Genomic DNA, 20,454 nt, shown 5'->3' on the forward strand with positions numbered 1-20,454 from the left:
TTTTCCAGATAAAATTGAAATTATTTTTGATTGACTTGTGTAACAACATTCTGTGGAACTTTAAGGGAGTATGCAGGGTAAATAATCCTTGAGAGTCCCTCCATTTTAGACAGCAGCAGCCTACCAAATATGGACATGTCCCTCTGCAAACATATATTAAAAATAGTAATACCTTTGCTCTTCACCATATTATCAAAACTATTTTTTAACTAGATTGTCTAGATGTTTTGAAATAGTAATTCCTAAATATTTATTTTATTTTATTTTTTTACAGGTAGGCTATACCATACAGTGAAATTTGGGGCTGGTCATGAATGGTCATTAATTCACACTTATCAAAGGCTAGAGGCTTTGGGAAGCGGCTGATTACTTGAAGAACTATAGGAATTTGCGCATCATGTTTAAGAAACAGGGCGGTATCATTTGCAAGTTGACTAGCGGATAACCCAAAATATTTCCTTTTAGAATGTCTTCACAATTTGTAATCACAATACTGAGAATTTCGGCGAACAGCAAGGGTGATACCGGACATCCTTGATGAATGCCTCTTATTTACTTATTTATTTACTTATTTATTTATCACAAAAAAACAATACACAAACTCACGCTGGGAAACACCTGTGTTACAAACAAAAAAGAAAAAAAAACATAAAAGAAAAGGAACAGCCAGGCATTTTCACATCTCCACAAGCCAACCATACACACACAGCTTCACATATCAAAAACCCAAACACCTGGAGACCTCTTCACAAACCATCTGATAGTTCGTATTCAAGTCCTTCAAGATTGACAAAGAAGCAAAGTGTGACTGCAATTCAACTTTAAACAAAACAATGGATGACTTTTTATTTTTGCCATTTACGTTTAGGAATATGGTATTTATTTACCCATTATTATTATTATATTGCAAAGTCTCGTTCTTTTGATTGGTACATTAGTCAAACCACAAAGAATTTGGTCCAAATGTAGTTTTGGTACTTTGTCCAATTTAATTTGCATCTATAATGTTATATTATTCCAAAATTCCTTTACAAGAAGAAAAATAAATGATAAATTGTTTTCTCCTCTCGATCGCAAAAACTGCACCATTCTACTTCACCTCAAACCCAAACCGTTTTTTTTTTAACATAGCTGCAACTGGATAATAACCATGTAAAATTTTGAATTAAAAAGTTCACATCATCCTTTGTAAGTTTACTTTCCCTGTTACGAATTTTAACACTTGCATCAAAACCATAAAATCTATTCATTTTGAAATGTTTATTGACAAATTTGTTATTACACTTCTTATCTTTAAGGGAAATGTGCTTTTGTTTTGGCAGCACGATTTGTCTTTTACCGTAAAATATGTAATTTTTAATCATGTTTGTTAATGCCACAGGAACCGCTTTACAAACTTTAATATATTCTCTTTTAGAGTTTCTTATGTTAAATTTTCTCTCCAACCTTTCCAAACTTAAAAATTGACCATCTTCATCTAATATATCAATCACAAAGATAATATTTTTCTCATACCATTCTTGTATAAACAGTCTACCTATTGGATGTAATTACTGTTGTTCCGTAAAGTGAAGCCATGTGTTGAAAAATTATGGGTAAATACCATCTTCCAAAAATATAATACCTGTTTATAATACTAGGATAATACACTGGCAGTGTAAATATTTCAAAATCACATTTTTAAAGAAATTCAAAAACCCCTATTTTGTCAAAAATACTCTTTGGAATGAGAAACCACAAAGAATCTGGTTTGTCTAGAAACGCTTTAATACAGTTAATTCTAAAAACTCCAATCATAGATTCAAAATCTATTGTTTTTAAACCACCTTTGTCATAATGATATATTATTGTATTAGTCTTTTGATATTGTGTGGAGGGACATAAAGTGAATAACATGGGTATACTAATTTTGAAATGCCTTCTGATTTTGATAATAAATTCCTACCCAAAATGGTCAGATCCCTAGTTAACCAGTGATTCAAATTCTTAGTAATTTTTTCCTTTTTATTTTTATTCCCGTAGCTTTACATCTCTTGTAATGTCTATGCCCAAAAAAATTATTTCAGTCTTCACCAGAATGAAATCTAAGATGGTGTCCAAACAATTAGAAAGTGGATAATTCCCATTTTTTAGGATTAAGTCGAAGGGTTGAATGCCTGAAAAAAATTAGAGATAACATTTAAGGTATTTTTGGGCATTGCTTTATCTGGTGGTTAAAAATATTACAGTGTCATCAGCTAACTGACTGATTTTAAAATCTTTATTATAGACTTTAAAGTCCTCTCTAACTCTACCTCTGTACATCGAAACGTAGGGAGCCGCCGCCTATGCCGTGCCATAAGCGGAAGTGGCGTAACTGATGCCGCGGCATTCAGGGCTGGGACAAAAGGGTCGGAAATCATCGCTGAGATTATTGACCAATCACAGTGATAGAAATGACGTCGACTCTTCCAGCCAGCTCCTGTTTGTAGCTCCGTTAGCTTTGTTAAGTTATTTGATAAAGCTCGCCATACTTATATAGCTTGACAGCTCAAGGAGGCGCAATGTTTGCTGGCGATACAGAAAGGAGAGAAGTGAATTATTTTAGCTGATGTGATATTTAGAATAGCGTATTACGGGCATGTGTGATAACTTGATAAGCCGCTTTGGGACGGAGCTACCTGGCTGCCCCGGCAATGCAGCTGTCAGCGCACCTAGCTGGTTAGCTTAGCCGCATAGGTGCGCTAACGAACGTTCCTCCGGGCTAACAAGACTCTCAGTACAGTCATCCGGCAGTTGCTTCTTTTAGTTCAGAGTAGAACGGTATTCGCTTATTGACGCAAAAACACTACTCAAAACGAGGTTTGGTCCTGCCCTCTTCGGACCATGCGTTAGCTAGGAAAGGCTTCCTTGTCCCTTTGGTTACTTTGATGTCCAGTTCGTTAGAGAGCTTTCAGCTAGCCGCTGTCATTCAGTCAAAGCCAGCCACCTCATTAGCTACTAGTTCTACCTTTGACCCATTGCTCAAAACTAACGACAGACGTGCTTTTTTTTTTTGCTTTTTTTTTTACACTTGGATATCGGAATTGTCGCTTTGGATAACACCTGGTAGGAATGAAGAAATTTTTTGACTCACGCCGGGAGCTGGTGAGCTCGGGGCCTGGTCCGGGAGCCGGCGGAGGAGGCGCCGGTTCCAGCGGCGGAGGCAGCTTCATCGGTCGGGTGTTTACGCTTGGAAGACATCAAGTGACCATCGAAGAAATCGTGGCTGAAGGTGAATGGACGTGCTTTCTTTTGTGTTCAGATGCGCTCACTTAAATCACATTGAAATCGTTTAGCACCTCGAGGTATTTGATTGAATTTCCAAACGAGTTTAAAGAGGGATTAATTTGCTAATCCACAGCATTTTATGTTTACAGTGAAATGTTTAATTCGTGATATTTGTTTTTATTTATTTATTTATTTATTGGGGGGGGGGGGCAATGGTATATGAAAGGGAAACTTATTGAATTGATCAACATTTTTAGAACTGGTTTTGCATATACATAACCGTCTTTTAGTACTCAAAATAAAATAAAAGTTAATGGTACACTTCATTTCCTGGTTTCACATTTTACGTAAAGGCTGGGAGTAACTTGCTACAAAGGCATTATAAAGTCAGTGACGTGCTGAGTCATAATTGTAAGCATAAACATTGGGCTCTTCGTTTTCGTGCTTGCACAATCATGCACGCGGTTTTGCTGCAGGATGGTTTAAAGTCTTCCAGCAATATTAGTGTTGATTGTGACATTAATTTCTAAAGATAATTCCCTGGTGTTTTACTACAGTTAAACAGGGTTGGTGTTTTATGTTATCCCCAATGAGAGGCAACCTTGTCTTGACCAAGAGGGTTTGTTACTGAATAATAGATTTGAAAGGACTGATTAATTTATGTTCTGGCAGTACTCCAGCTGTCTGGTCACTTTATGAATGGTTTGGTCATCTGGCCACAAACCGCAGTAAAAGATAAACCATAGTAATTTTATGAAAACGACATAGTTGCTACAATTCACTTTGATGCAATTGATGGAAAATTGAAGGACAGGAAATAAACCATTTTCAAGTTTTTAGTACTTTTGTTAACAGATCATATTTTCTGTCCTTGATTTATTGCTAGTAATGTGACACTCAAAGCTGTTAAAAGGCCTGTTTATACACATACCAGTAGTTTCAGTGTTCTGCTTTTATCTGTATAGACTATTTGAGCAGTAAGCATACAAAGATCATGCAGAGAGACTTGCTTGCTTTACACTTTGAACTAGTAGTAGTCTGTTTTGTTTTTTTGACAATGTGTCTCTCCTTGGACACACATGCCATGTGTCGCTTTTACTTTCTTGTGATGGTGTGCAGAACACAAGGCTCCAATGATTCACTCCCTCATCAGTGAAGCAAAATCATTTCCAAACTTCAGTTGACAGGACAATGCCCCTTGTATCTTGTTTCATCGTCAGTTTTCGTCACTGTGTAACCTTGTGGTAACATAGTTGTAAAGATGTGGAACATTCTAAAACATTGTCCATTAGCGAGATGATGAGCGGGACCAAATTGTGTGCTTTTCACAGCTATACCCAAAGGGTGCATTTTCATTTTGTGAGCATTTTGTTGTGGGTGTATGGCACTGTATGCATAAACCAGTGGAGAATAATCCCGACAGTCGGTTACGTCATTGGGCAGTGGCTATTTGTAGCTGTACTTACAGTTATTCTTTTGGCACTGTCTCCTGAGAGAGTTGACCACAGCGAAATGGTGCTCAAGAAGCCTGCTAATCCTTCTAATTTCTTAGAGCCATCTCAGATTAGACAACAGGTCTTAAAATGTCTGAACTCTCAGGGAACGCGCACGCACACGCACACGCAAAATGTGGATTTAGGGCCTCATACACATTGATAATGAATTATCAGAGATTATTTCCTTGATTGCCATTCCCCCTTTTTTGACAGAATTACATGACAATTTACTGACCAAAATGATACATTTTCAGTTCTGTGATGATATTGCAAAATAACACTCTATTTACAGCAATCCATTTTTCACAGATCAATTAATCACATAATTGGTTATTATATTGCAAATTGTGTCATCACTTTCACAACTCATTGTTTTGTATTGTGTCACTGCAAAGAGTGCACTCATATCACTACAATTGCGCCCGTTTCATGACTATGAAAGTTAGTAAGTCTCTAGAGATCATGTTGATGGTAAAGCTCAAACACGCATCCTGTTATTTTAACATTTCCGATGCTGACTCAATGAAAATAATAACATAATAGTCACAAACACAACACCACTCACATTGTTTTATCTCAGTTGATTTGTTGAATTTGTCTCACTGCTGATTGCTTATATACTACTCGACCTAATTTCTTTAATTGGCTGGGCAGGTGAATATAAGCACTGCAATAGCTCTTAGTCCTTATCAGTCAAAGTATTTCATATCTTATTACAAATTAAATACATACAATCAAAAACACTTCAGTATGTATTGTAATATGGTCCAAATGTGCTGTGATCTATGGCGAATAGTTGGTCTCACATCGTTCCATCTCTTTGCAGGAGGTTTTGCCATTGTGTTTTTGGTGCGAACGAATCAGGGTCAACGGTGTGCTCTAAAGCGGATGTATGTTAACAATGAGGATGATCTACAAATCTGCAAACTGGAGATACAGATTATGGTGAGTAAAAAAAAAAAAGTTGTAGCAGAAAGTCAAGACTGTGGCCATTTCACAATTGGCATTCTTGTCCGTTCTTGTGGTCTCGTGAAACGCTATCAGTCACAGTCCTGTACCCTTTCAATTGAGAGTGCATAAACCAAGAAGTTAGAACGTACGGAGTGCCCCGATATTCTTGTCTGCTGTCTTAAACCAAGGATGCAATGGTTGGATACTTGTGAAGATTTGTCTGGCGAAATATTAGATGCATTTTGTGCTATCGTGGAAATACGTCAGTCAGGATGCAGCCGCATTCTCATGTACGTTCTTAGGAAGCCTGTACTTGGCGAGTTCATGAGACCATTGTGTTTTTCATATTGAAAAACGGCCTGTATTTTTCTTTTGACTCTTCAAGAACTCACAGTATAACAGTGTTTGAACTTTTCACCAACTGTGCCTTGTCTCTTTGGGTACAAATGACCAGATGAACATCACAGCAGTTTAGACAAAGCACTTTGGAGAACAGCAAACTTAATAAGTGGTACTGTGTTTTGTAAATTCTTGTCAGCATGTTATATTATCAGTTTGACATTCAAGCAGAATTAATGTAATTTCCAAAGCAGACTCGTCAAATGTTACAAAGAAAAAAAAACAATAGTTGCAGCCACACCCTGTTTGTCATGAATGGCTATGACAGCGTGTGTTACTCTATTTCCAGCATTTTTACAGATAAGACACACAAAAGTGGGCATGATATTTTTCTGAATGTCTTAACGGTAAAGATTTCCCTGTCTGTGTTTATTGACACAGCGGGACCTTGTGGGCCACAAAAACATAGTTGGCTTCCTGGATTCCAGCATAGCTGCAGTTGGAGCTGGTGATGTGTGGGAGGTCCTCATCTTAATGGACTTCTGTCGAGGTGAATTTATGTACCATGATCTTTTTCTGTATGATCCAACCTCAGCTTGAGGTACAGCTGATGTTTCAGCATACGTCATATTTATGTTTTAGGTGGACAGGTGGTCAACCTGATGAACCAGCACTTGCAGACCGGCTTCACAGAGGCAGAGGTGTTGCAAATCTTTTGTGATACGTGTGAGGCTGTTGCTTGTCTGCACCAGTGCAAGACTCCAATCATTCATAGGGACCTCAAGGCAAGTTACGAGATTCAAATGAATTTTTTTGGGGGCATTTTTGTGTAATTAATAGCATTGGATTTAATTGATTTTGTTCTCCCTTTGTAGGTGGAAAATATTCTCCTGCATGACCAGGGTCATTATGTGCTGTGTGACTTTGGAAGTGCTACAAACCACTTCCAAAACCCACAGACAGAGGGTGTACCTGTCATTGAGGAAGAAATAAAAAAGTTGGTTTTCCATGCCTTTTGACTCTACGCTTGTTGTAATTTGTTTAGCTGCATGAAGAAAATTCTGTATGTGGCTCTTTCCACCAGGTACACCACTTTATCATACCGCGCTCCAGAGATGGTCAACCTCTATGGTGGGAAAGTCATCACAACAAAGGCAGATATATGGGTGAGGTCTTTGGATGACATGATTACAAAAGTAAACTGAGCTACATTAACTTGTGTTCTTGCAAATGTGTGTGCAGGCTATGGGATGTCTTCTCTATAAACTATGCTACTTCACGCTTCCATTTGGGGAGAGCCAAGTTGCTATCTGTGATGGCAGTTTCACTATTCCAGACAATTCACGCTACTCGCACGATATGCACTGTCTCATCAGTAAGCAGCATTCGTCTTACTTCTTCATTTACTAGTTCAAAGACCGTACAGTGTTGCCGGTCGGCTTTGTTTAAACTTAGGCATTCAATACATTGCCTATAATATTATAACATGGATTTAGTTTATGTATAATACATATAATTAGTTTATGAAACAGTTTGTGATCATCAGCAATAGCCTAAGAAATCCATGTTGTATCTAAGTGATACATGTTCAGGTCAAACTGAAAGTCCCATTCCATAAAAATGCTTGTGTGTGCAGTTTCTCTCCAAGTATGAAATAGAATATTCATGTTACTGAAAGCTGAAGATCTCCTGTGTGGATTTTTCAGGATATATACTGGAACCCGATCCCGACAAGCGGCCAGACATCTATCAAGTATCTCACTTTGCCTTTAAACTGAATCGACAAGAGTGTCCTATTCAAAATGTATATGTAAGTTCAAAATGACAGAAATGAATGAAATTCTCTGACTTGGACCACTGCATCCTTTGTGTCAGCACATTCTAGTTCTTGGACAAATAAAAACTGCTGACGGATGTACGTTCCTTCACTTATGTTGTGTACTGAAAGACTGTAAAAAGTCTTTGTGTTCTGCAGTTTTGACTTACTGTGCAGTATTGTAGTCCTTTTTAAGTGCACTGATTAGACACCAATTTCATTTAATCCATATAGAATTCATCCATTCCTGCAAAACTACCTGAGCCTATCAAAGCCAGTGAAGCAGTGGTCAAAAAAAGTCAAACCAAAGCCAGGTGAGAGACTAGCCGAAGTTCTCCATGTTTTCCATAAAAATGTATTTAAACATCACAATGCGCTTTTCTTTTGCGCTCACTTCAGGATCACAGACCCCATTCCTACCACTGAAACCTCAATAGCACCTCGACAAAGGCCAAAGGCTGGCCAGACCCAACCACAACCTGTATCGGGCATTCTTCCCATACAAGCAGCTCTGACACCACGAAAGAGGCCCAATGTTGCTGCTGCAGCGTCCCAGGCCATAGGTAGTAGCTCTTTGATCCCTTTCGGGCCTGTTTTTACTTGGGGATAAGTCAACATTTAACATTGAACTAATCATAGTCATCTGTGGTTGATTAAAAAAATATATGTATTATGTTTCTTTTAGGTGTTGGTATCAATGTCCCACCTTCAGCTCCAGGTGCTCTCCAGACTTCTCAGCAGGGTCCTGCTACTGCGCAGGCTGCAGTGCGGCCACAGCAGACTACCAACATTCAGCATCAGGTCACGCCGCAACCTCAGCAGCTCCTCATGAAACAGCAGCAGCCTTCCGCTTTCTTACACATACAGCATAACCAGCAGGTAGGCATCCCAGCAAGAGAACAAGAAAGGAAGTCAGGCTGTTGCAATTCTAAACTCTTGAACAGTGCAGTGCGTCTTTCCCACTCAATTTTAAGCAGAAAACTACTTCTAATAAGGCATGAAAAAAAACTGAATGCACAATCCCAGTTTGTTGGGAAGTAGAATTGACCAACTCAGCCTCTGTCCTATGCCTTTTGATATCCCCGTTTGCAGTCAAAAATATAGAAAATAGGGGTGTCAAAATTAGTGTTAATTTTGAGATAATTAAAAGTTCCTTTAAAGTAGCATTAAGGAACTTTTCAACCATAATAAAATATTATCATATCTCTTCTGATGAAACATCGACTTAAAACCAGTTGAATAGTACCTTTGCCATGGCCTGAGGGGGTCTGTATCATTTTTACTGGCTCTAAGCAACTTTGAGGAGGATGGTAGCAACACTGCCACACAAAAAACTTAAAATGTGCTGACTGCTTTATGTCATACGTCAAAAGCTATCCCGGATGAAAGGACAGTCAAGGATCAACATTGGCCCGGATTTCACTCGCTGGAGTGAGCTAAAAAACGACGCAATGTACTTGTCCTCATAGGAAATGTGGTCGCCCTTCAGACATAACAATACTGCTTTTGTCCATATGGCGTTGCCATAATCAACGTAAACTGAAAGTTCATTAGTGTTGCTTTAACAACACAAATTTTTTTAACGCACGATTATTGACTACCCCTTACTTGGAAAGCCTGTACTGGGGGAATTCCAGTCGCAACGCAACAGACACGTTCATGTAAAAATTTAGCAGTCATAAATTTAATAAAAACGCATATATTTGTGGAGATTGGGGTCAAGTTCTATTTCACAATTATGCCATCTAGTGGCAGAAATATGACCAACACAAATTAATATCACACTCGTTTATTACAGTACAGTACATCTTTTTAATTTTAACTAAATTTTATGAAATGTAAAATGACTGTATCAAAGACTAAAAGATGCAGCCTGACACCCCTAATAGAAAGTATACTATGAGTAGAAATAAAAGGCAAAATATGACCAAAATGTGGTTGTATTCCTGTGTGGAATCATCTGGCACAGAGGTTTGACACCGACTCTGCTGCAGTGCAAAGCTAAGGCTAATTTTCCTGCTCTCACACTGCACCACCAGCAGCAACATGAGGTCCAGGAAAGCCCAGCTCTCCGTCTGACCCCCATCCCCGAGTGTTCCGTCACTGGGCCAGCTGCTGACCCAGATGTGGTAACTTTCTGCTAATAGTGTCGTCTGCTGCTGATTTTATTGAACGTGGCATTTAAATCCCCCTTCTTCCTTTATTGCTCTCTATCAACAATCAGTGCTCTTACTTACAGATTGACCTCTAAAATGGACTAACTTAAGGTCCATTTTGTCTATTGTGAATTATCTCAGTTTTCTTTGAAGTATTGTCTGCTTCGCTTTCCTTGGCAGGTGTCAGACGTGTGGGATCTTTTTTCAGATTTCTCCTCAATCACTCATCCTTGATTCTTTTTGTGTGGCAATTGTTAGTTGGTTCTTGTTTGTTCAGCATCGTGCAGATATTTTCCCTGCTCATATCTCTCACAGCCAGCCGGACGTGGGCTTCACAAAGTCGGCTCCCTAACGCCCCCATCGTCACCGAAATTGGCGGCTAAGAGTGGTCATAGACGCATCCTGAGCGACGTCACCCACAGTGCCATTTTTGGGGTCCCCATCAGCAAGTCCACCCAGCTACTGCAGGCAGCCGCAGCTGAGGCCAGCGTCAACAAGTCCAAGTGAGCAGAATGAGCTCCTCTCAGTGATGTGATGAGCGACTGTCCTTTCATGGCACCGCAATACAAAGTCATATCAGATGACTCCACCGCGATGTAGTAAAAGCAACCCTTTTACATCCAACAGAATCTTTTGCAGAAGAAGAATCATTCTGTTCACACTTTGTTTGCACGCATGACTAAATTAGTAGTAACACTGTCACATGGTCAGGTCTAACCGCTCTCTTGCTCATCTGTAGATCAGCCAGCACAACGCCTTCTGGCTCCCCATGCTCGTCCCAGCAAACTGTATATCACCCGGCTGATGCTGACACCCAATCTGCCCGTATTACAACCAACACCCAGCCCAGCTGGAACCCCTTTGGCGATGATAACTTCTCAAAGCTCACTGCTGAAGAGCTGCTTAACAAAGACTTTGCAAAGCTAGCTGAAAGTAAGTGCTATATTGTGTATACTGCATATTAAGACAGACAAGTGTGAAGTACAAAAATTTATTTATTTGTTTGGAGCACAGCTGCTGCAACAGAGGAGAAGTCCAGGGGTGACTGTCTCATTCACGGGCTCAATTCATTTGCAGGTAAAAAAATTGTTTTACTCTTGTCATTTACATTTTTATTCACGGTTTAATCTTGAAAGAGTTTGTGTGCAGAATCATTTCTTGTAATTTATTTAAGGAAGTTTGCGAACATCAAAATTACAACTGCTCATTTCAGAAGCCTACCTTTTGTTGACATAAGTTAGCAGCCTCACAGTGACTCCTTGTCAGTTCCCATGAATAGAGTCTCTGGTCTACAGCTAGATCGCATCTCATTTGCTACTGTCACTCAGTACGGCAAGGACAAACACTCCTTTGTTAATTGGATTTCCTTACTCCTGGAGGACTGTGTTCACAAACCAATGAGCTCAGGCAGGCAATCACTTGGTCTTTTATGTCCACTTTTTCCTTGAGATGTATTGGGGGGGGAAAAAAACATTTTTTATGTAGTGCAGCTTTTTCCCTTTTTTGTGGCTATATTGAAGCTATTGCAAAATCATTGTGTGTTTTATCTCCTACTGACTTTTTGAGAGGCATGTGAGCTGTTGGATGAAAGCAATTTGTTAACTCTTGGTGACATATAATGTGCACATTATGTAGTCACTAGACCAGGGGTGGGGAAACCCGGGTCCTCAAGAGCCACTGTCCTGCCTGTCTTTCATGTCTCCCTCCACCAACACAGCTGATTTGATGAACAGGATCGTTATCAGGCTTCTACAGAGCTTGCTGATGAGCTGATAATATGAGTACGGCTCTCGAGGACTAGGGTTCCCTACCCCTGCACTAGACATTAGTTACACATTCTTCAAGGTAATCACAATATTATTTATGAAATAGGTTTACTCTGTATGATTTAATGTGATTCTATACCATCAAAAACTACAATAATAAATGTGTATATTATGAAATTAAAACCTCAGTGTCCGTCAAAACAGAACTTTATTATCTTTGCTACGTCTCGCATCAGATGTGTGCAGTATTGTTTTATATGCTTTCAACCATATTTCCATATTCTGGTGTTAGCATTAGCTTTTCAACAATGCTCTTTTCTTTAGAAAAGAGGGTAAAGGGTCACATCTGCTGTGCCATTTTCTGAGCCAACACATTCCTTCTGTAAGATCACACCCCGCCCCCTCACCAAAACCACTTTTTTTATTTTATTTTTTTACCGTTGTGGTTTCTTTCCTGTAAGTATTGGTTGCTCTGAGTGCTGTGAGAATTTTTTGTGTGCTTTGGAAAACTGGTGTTGTCTGCTCAGGTGAGGTGACTGCAATGAGTTGTAAGATTCGTGTGGGCCCCTCTCTGCTTAGTGTTGTTTGTTCAGCTGAACGCTTGCTGATGAATTTCCAAGGTTGTCTTGGTTGTTCGGTTGGTCTCATACTGATGGCAAAAGTTAACTTGGAATGTGTTGCTGTATTCACCGGAACTACGTAACTAACACATTAGACAGGGTTAATGAGGCCTTTTATAAATTTACAAGGCATGTACTATAATAAAATACTACCAACTTGGTTTTTGATTAGATGGAACACTGCTTGACCTCCTAACATTGCTTGAACGTCTGTTTTCTGTTCTGTTTGTACTTGTTTGGAAACTCCTCCTGTTGCCCTTTTCTGTCACCTGCCATATTTCTATTTGTCCCTCAATCATCCCTCTCCATCACACAGACAACTTGATTGACAATGGACAGAAGCCTCTTGAAACTTCTCTTCTGCACCCTGACCTCTTAACCCTGGCTGAGCCTCTGAGCACAAATGCTGGTACCGGTACCATCTTTGCTTTTTTTCCCCCTGCCCTACTGAAATAGTTTCCACTTTGCATGCATGCGTTTTTGTTGCCTTCCCTCACTATTATGTCATGTGGTTACAACCTCAGGAAGGATGGTTTAGTGAAGGAAATAGTTCTGTTCTCCTGTCTGTTTGTGTAGCAAAGACAGAGGTGTGTGTGGATTCACTGATTCCTGGGTTGGAAGCCCCTCGAGCCCAGCAGCACTTGGGTCAGTCGGAGCTCACCCCTGCCGACATGCCAGGTTAGCGTTGTAGATCTCGGTATAGGAGCGTCAACAGCATTGAATGATTATATATATTTCACTTAGGGTTGGGCAATAGATCTAATTAATTCAATTAATCATTTTGAAAATTGAATGGTTGAAAATTGGCTAAAACGTGAAATCGAATTATGCCTTCTGGATTATTAAAAACTTGTTTGTACGTCCTTCTGTTACATCCAGATTGTAACTTGTAATATTAAATTGACACCCGCATTTTTTTCATATTTAACATTAACTGTTACATAGGGATTAAAATAAGTTAAATGTTATGTTAAAAAAGCAAAATGTTACATAAAATATAGTGAAAAATGCTGTACTACTTTGATGAGAACTTTTCAAATAGTATCTTTAACATTTTAAACACTTATTTATGCTCGATTGTCAGCCGTGTTCCTCGTCCAATGCATTCTGCTTCTGAAACTGTCACCCCACTCTTCCTTTGACCCTTTCTCATTTGGAGTTTGCCTTCTTGCTGTGACTCAGACTCTTTAACTGGGAAGGACTCTCTGCTGGGCTGCCATCTTCTATCTCACACTTCTCCTCATGGAAACCAGAATGTTTCTGCTCCTTCCTCCTATCGCTCCTCTGCTCCTCTCGGCTCCTGCGCTGCTTCCTGCCTAGAGGAGCTGCAGCCTGCTCAGACAGCTGCTGGTAAGCCCTTCAGATTGCAGCACGTTTTGGCCAGCCTTGTACCCGTAATAACAATGCAATGTTTTCATTGTAATAATTCTGATCTAGCACACGAGATTGATTACTAAAGCTGATGCTTGAAGACACATCCACTGACAGCCAGTATCGTTGGTTATTTCTATTTTCATTTGGCAGTTAAAAAATGGAAAAGTGACTGATTATTCTAACTCAAACAAAACCTCAAACTCAAACAAATACTAGAAATTTGTAAAGGAATGATAACTTGTTAGTCGCCACACTCAGTCAGGATCATGACCACGGTCCATGGTCATCCTGCATGGGGGATTACCATATTTGCGGTCCCTTCTCAAGGTTTCTTATTTTTCCCCTAAGGTTTTTTTTTTGTTTTGTTTTTCCTTTCCTTTTTGTGGGTCGATCAGGGGATGTAGTTAATATTTGTCAACTGTGGGCATATGAAGCCCTTTGATACTCTGCTATGTCAAAATTTAGCAGTAATACATTTAATAATAATGCATATATTTGTGGAGACTAGTGTCAAGTTGTATTTAACAATTTTAAAAATTTGCAGAATTTCACAAGTTACTTCATGTTAAAGATTAGAAAGCTCTTATGAAAAGAAAAATGCACTGAGCTTTCAACAATGTTTTACAAAGACAATTTTGCCACCTCGTGGCAGACAAATGACCTCAGCACAAATCAATATCACGTTTTTTACAGTACAGTACATCTTTTGAATTTTTACTCCATTTTATGAATATATTATATCAATGACTAAAAGATGCAGCCATATATGTTAGTTCAATTTTTTTTCTACATTTATGTAAAAAAAAAAAAAAGAGTATGAAATGTAGAATTTTTTTTTTACATTTAGTGCAGATATAAAATGTACGAATAATCGTGAGTTAACTATTGAAGTCATGCGAATAATTGTGATTTAAAAAATGTATCACCTAACACCCCTAATGAAAATCCATGTCAGTCCTATGGTTTTTTTTTCCACTTGACATTTTTAACTACATAACTTATATACTATGTCACTTGATGATTTTTTTAAATTGCCAATTGAAAATAGAACAAATGATACACAGATTGACACATACACATACTTGTGAAAGAACCCAAAGCCACGCTGTTTTTTTAATTTCCCTGCCCCTCCTAAACTCGTTGCAGCTATGGCTGAATTAACTGCTTTCCCCTCACATCTGCCTTTCCTTCACATCCCCTTCCTTCGCTGCAGACTCTTCTTTCCTCATGTTGCAAGGAGAGAAAGGGAATAATGACGAGTTTGACCCTATTCCCGTGCTCATTTCCAAAACCTCAAACCAAGGTAAGAAGAACTGAATCCCGAGATGAGCACTTGCATCTGCTGCCAAGCAGAACAGATTCTGAGCCCCTCTCCCCAAACATTCCTCTGTGACTTGTGATGTGGGAATTCTTGTCAGTCAAACGCTCACATTGGAACATGTGATACTCCACCCTGCAGGGTTTTTTGGCTTCTGTTGTTGTTATCTTGAAAGTCCCCCTATTTGGATTGGTGCTCCCTTACTCTCCCGTGTTGATGCAGCCATGTTAAGATGATCCCAGCTCACTCTCTGCTTCTTTCTCTTTTCCTGCCCCCGTTCATGCTCCCCCTCTGCTCTGACCATCCCCTATCCTCATCCACTCGTCCCTATTTCTTTTCTTCATACAATCTGTTTTCATATGACTTATTCTTTGGCTCACCATCTCCCTCGGCTCTTCCATGTACATTTCTGTGTCTCGTCTCTCTCTTTCTTTCTCTGGCATGTTTCAGGTGGTCACTCGCGCAACAACAGTGGCAGTTCAGAGTCCAGCCTTCCCAACCTGGCCCGCTCCCTTCTACTGGTGGATCACCTCATCGATCTCTAGAGGGGGTGGGAAAGGTCAAGGGAGCAGTGTGCAACCCTAACGTTGGGACAGGGGAGGAGGGTTAGAGATGTGGAAAATGTAGCGTCTTATGAAGTGAAAGAGAGGACTCGGCATAGACTTGTTCACCTTAGCCCTGATAGACTGTTTTCATAAAGCTCTGCTAACATTCCCATCAATGCTCAAGCATATCTTCTGCCACTAACATGGCTACACCATGGCCTTCCTCATGCTTCCCCCCCACATAATCGCCCATTCAACGTGCGGCCATGGTGGTCTACTTTCATTTCATGATGGACTGCTCTTTGACGGCTGCTTTGCTTTCCCCTTGTGTTTGCGTGCGTGTTGATGGAGGGTTGAAGCCTTACCCGGGGGGAAAAAATGACCAAACGAGTGACAATTAAAGTTTGATGCACTTTCTCTCAAAACTTGCACAACATACTTGCAGGCAGCCACCTCAGTGGAAAAACGTGTACCTTTAGACCAATGATGGGGAAATGTCTGTCCTGGAAGGTATTTCAAATGGCTGTGGGTTGTTGTGCTGGTGCTTTCATGCACTGGTTTGTAAACATATAGTACCCCCCCACCCCCTACATTTCAATTAAGTTGTGACGTGTGAAATAACAATACAGTGATTTGAAAATCCTTTAAAACTATATGCACTACAAAGACAAGATCATTAATGTTCAAACAAAATCACTTTTTGTGTATTTTGAATTTGATGCCTGTAACACATTCCAAAAAAGGACAGTGGCAACTAAAGACTGGGAAAGTCACCACACCTGTTTGGAACGTTCCACAGGTTGAATGGGGGAGTTTCATGATTGAGTATTAAAGGATCACCCCGAAAGGTGCAGTTCGCCAAGCAAGGATGGGGCAACTTAGGTTCACCACTTTGTGAACAACTAACTGTATGAGCAAAATAGTTCCAACAGTTGATATGTTTGTATGCAAGTAATTTCCATTCCATCAGCTATGGTCCATAATATAATCAATAGATTCAGAAAATCTGAAGAAATCTCTTCACTTAAGCCTTTGCACATAAACCAAGAGGCCGAAAACCAACATTGAATGATTTGATCCCTCGGGCGTCACCTCATTTAAAAAACAGCAACATTGTGTAATGAATATTGTCACATGATCATGGACACCATTAGGAAAACCATTGTCAGTTAAAAGTTTGGCGCTACATCTACAAATATAAATGAAATCGACCATGCAAAGTGCAAACAAAATATCAACACCCTGAGAGGAACTGATGCAAAGCGGAAAAGTGTGCTCGTGGTCTGAAGAGTCCACATTTATAAAAAAAAAAAAAAAAAAAATGGAGCCCACTTTGTAGCTTTTTTGTGTGGTTTTTTTGGATTTTTGTGTCCCATTCATGCAGAAGAATGTCTGTGAAGTCAGCGGTTAGCATGTTAGACCTGAAACTGAAAGAGGACCTGCCTTCCAATCTCTGTTCAAGTTCATTGAAAAAAAAAAATGTATGGCGAGGTTGAGTCTCTTACACCAATCTCATCCAAGCATGCCTTTATGGACCGACCCTGTTTTATGCACTTAGTTATGCAGCAACCGAAGTGGGCATTCCCCTTTGGAAACATACAAAATGCTATCTATCAGAATTAACGATCCAGCAATTTTCAGAGCCTCCCTTACCTTCTCCTTTGAGAGAAAAAAAAAAAGTGTACCTGGGATTGAATTTCTGGATTGTTAAAAGTAAACAAAAAAATATGTCCTTGTTAGAGGAAAGACGCCTATCATCTAAGGGAACATGTTAGCGTGTGATGCAGCATGGTCCTGTTGCTTCCAGATAGTTTTGTCACAGAATCCCCGTGCCCACCTCTACCTGTGCTCCTTTCCATAGGCCGCTTAATCATAACTGCTTAATCTCAAACTAGGAATTCACTCGACCAATACAGCATCTCTCCTGTTCAGAAAACAAAATAAAGACGTGTACAAAATTAACCATTTATTGCTTTGCTTTTGTCTGGAAAAGTAATTTTTCAGTGTATAATATGTAAATAAATGCATCACATCTGTCATGGCTCATTAGTGCTTAGAGTGAATGTTTAAATGGGAATTGTCAAGGGATGTATAAGTGCTAAGATGTTGACCTTTTCCCTGGGCTTCACAATTAGACGAGTATTTTAGCGTATTCAATAAATGGACATGGACAAAGTTATAAGCAAATGTGTACTGTCATAGTCATTGTCTGTTAGAAAAGATCAGACACTGAATTGTATTTGGCACTGCTAATTGCAAGACAACTGCTTGAAGTGACCACAAATAGCACTTGTGCAATCTTGCGGTTTCAGTCGTGAAGACAAATAACAAATCAGGTAGTGTTTCCCTTTTAACTCCTTGGTGAGAGCTGCCTGTTAACAGCCGCTGTCGACGCTGCCGAGGTAAGACTGACCCGTGCGCTCCTTTGTTCTCGTCTTGTCTAACTGCGCCACCCTCTGCTGCCACGGCCCCACTCCTTGTTTCCACTGACTCCCTTGCTCACATTTTCAAATATGAAGGACAAGTTATGGAAACAAGGCTGCTCCATGTTGTGAAGATGAATGTTGTAGAATGTGCAAATTGTCGTGTCATGATGCTTCCTCACTTACTGCTTATGTACATGTGACTTGACGTTTGTCGAACAATATAAAAGGAATGATAAATAAACGCGTTTCTGCGTTTCGTTAACAGATATGCAGCTGGACAGGAACGGCTACTCGATGCTTGGCCAAGAAGGGTGTGATGGTGAAACTATTGGAGAATCTGCAGCAAATGAGTGTGTTCACTCCAGTGATGAAGATCAGGAAAAAGAAACCAGTCAAGAGAAGCATGAGAATTTCTCCGTTGCCACGGAAGGTCAACCTTCGGCCCTCGACTGCAGCGGCTCCAGACCGCTGCTGCTCGACTCCGAGGAGGACGAAGATCACGCAACCCAGCCGAGCCTCCACTCGACACCGGCTTCCTCGTCTGCTGTGACCGTCCATCCACCTGCACCCGCCACCGTTGCCCAGAATCATTCCCAGCTTGATCCCGAGCCAGCCAGTGCAGATGTCTTCTCAAAAGCTCCTTTTCGCCTCTCGCAACAAGAAGCGGGCGACGTGTTCGCCAATGCGCCATTTCCCAGCGCCCCGTTGGCAGCCCTACAGCAGCTGGACGTGTTCTCCCAGGCGCCGTTTGCGAAAAGAAAGGAAGCTGCACCACCTCCTTACCCTCACGGAGCAGCTGGGATCCCTGAAGAAGAAGGTGTGCTAGGACAGATTGCGCCGCATCCCTTCCGTCCACAAGCACTGGCCAAATACTCCCGCCATTTTGAGGGAACGGCGACCCCGCAGCATGAGGGCCCTTTTAATGTGAGCAAGCAAACTGGTGTGCACACTGGTGACCCCTTTGTCTGTGCACCATTTCACTTCAAAGCACCACAGGAAAAGCCCCAATGACGCAAGCGCTGCAGCTGGACTGCAGGCCTGCAACAAACTCCTTAAACTTTATGCAAGTCTTTTACCTTGAACCAACTGCTTCAGTGTTTTGGGGGTGATGGTGGCTCTTGCATTTCCCAAACTGAGTGGCATGCATGCGAGGGGTGCAAAACGCAATCTTTTTCTGAAATGGCCCAAGTGTTTTTGTGCCTAAACCTGAGCAGACCTTAACAGCACTGACACGTTCGAACCAAATGTTTATGTTGACATTGGCACAATAACAAGTACTGTACACAATTGTCATTTAAGGTAGTTGACCAAATGTCACCGCTGCTCCTTGGAAAACCAAAATGTTCATTTTTGTTGCACGTTTACATACCTTTTTTCCTTCCAATGCCAGTTCATTCTTTAAATGACGTGTTTTGCAACTGGCATTCGTGTCAACAGAGTTTTTGCTTTAATCATCTCAAATTAGTTCTCACTGGCATTCCTGCACTTCCTTTTCCTGTTCTCTGTCCTTTTGCTACAGCCATCTACAAAAAGACAGCAAGGGTGGTCAAGCATTTTGTTTTCTTGCCTACCTCACATTTGCCTCATTTGTCTTTTTGTCTGAATTCAACCTGGTCGCGTTTGGCTGCGTCCTGTTTAAGTCACTGACCCGTTTCTGCTGAAAATGGAACATACTGTATGCGTCCATTCCATGTGGCCTGAAGGAATGACATTTTGTATACTTTTTAGGAGTAGATGCCAATTACCCAAACATTGGTCACTGCAATGCATTTGGTTTAATGAATGCTGTGTATAACATGCTCCTCCAAATGTGCAAGTTCATTTTATTGCACATTCTACACCAAGTACAATTATATCTCCACTACGCAATATGCACAAAAACTCCATTCATCATCACAAGTACTGTAGGCCACTTATATTTAAGTATGCACTGTACAATTTACAAGTAACTCTACAATTCATGTGTTATGTCATTGAAATACTGTATCAAGAGCACAGGGATTGTTAAACTAATAGTATAGGTGGTCTTTTAAAGACACTCGTTCAGAATTGTTCCTTGTTGCTGTGCTCCATCAAGTCCTGAAGCACTTTGGTTTTCATCGTGGCACTTTTATGCAACGACATCCAAACCGATTTAATCCAAAATTGAAAACATTAATCTGTTGTAATCTAAAATGTTCTGTTATCATTTCTGTTCGAATGTATTGCAACTGGAAAATGTGTGTTTGAAGTGCAGGCTTCAACAGCCGACGTGTTGGGATGTGAGACGTGCTCGAAATACATCAGCCTGCCTTTGTTCTCCTGAAAAATAATAAACGAATGTAAATCATGCTTTGTCATGTTGTTTGTTCATTTTGAAACGTTGGATACTGAGATTGAATTAAACTTGATTATTATT

The 20,454-nt window shown here is 40.2% G+C and overlaps 1 protein-coding gene across 9 annotated transcripts; it reads left to right on the top strand.

The window, feature by feature from the left end:
• The first annotated feature begins 2,403 nt into the window (after window positions 1-2,403).
• On the top strand, window positions 2,404-20,387 carry aak1a (AP2 associated kinase 1a). Of its 9 annotated transcripts, none has more exons than XM_086075452.1 (20): window positions 2,404-3,253; window positions 5,572-5,690; window positions 6,477-6,585; window positions 6,678-6,820; window positions 6,911-7,032; window positions 7,120-7,201; window positions 7,278-7,410; window positions 7,742-7,845; window positions 8,086-8,165; window positions 8,251-8,414; window positions 8,537-8,730; window positions 9,891-9,980; window positions 10,323-10,510; window positions 10,747-10,940; window positions 11,022-11,084; window positions 12,710-12,802; window positions 12,970-13,071; window positions 13,576-13,743; window positions 14,981-15,070; window positions 18,322-20,387. In XM_086075452.1, the coding sequence occupies exons 1-20, from the start codon at window positions 3,094-3,096 to the stop codon at window positions 19,065-19,067; spliced, it is 3,144 nt and encodes a 1,047-aa protein (XP_085931578.1). In that variant the 5' UTR covers window positions 2,404-3,093; the 3' UTR covers window positions 19,068-20,387. The 9 variants fall into 9 exon arrangements, with proteins under 9 accessions (XP_085931578.1, XP_085931580.1, XP_085931581.1 ...); XM_086075459.1 differs by having other exon boundaries at window positions 2,405-3,253; window positions 15,536-18,472; XM_086075454.1 differs by lacking the exon at window positions 14,981-15,070.
• The last annotated feature ends 67 nt before the right edge of the window (window positions 20,388-20,454 follow it).

The sequence above is a fragment of the Leptonotus elevatus genome, chromosome 5 (genome assembly GCF_054856555.1).
Source record: "Leptonotus elevatus isolate MCC_2025b chromosome 5, RoL_Lele_1.0, whole genome shotgun sequence".
NCBI lineage: Eukaryota > Metazoa > Chordata > Actinopteri > Syngnathiformes > Syngnathidae > Leptonotus > Leptonotus elevatus.

Coding starts and splice junctions, on each gene's coding strand:
- aak1a (XM_086075452.1), top strand. CDS start 3,094: ATGAAGAAATTTTTTGACTCACGCCGGGAGCTGGTGAGCTCGGGGCCT. Junction 5,691..6,476: donor AACTGGAGATACAGATTATG/GTGAGTAAAAAA, acceptor TTATTGACACAG/CGGGACCTTGTGGGCCACAA. Junction 7,202..7,277: donor CAACAAAGGCAGATATATGG/GTGAGGTCTTTG, acceptor ATGTGTGTGCAG/GCTATGGGATGTCTTCTCTA.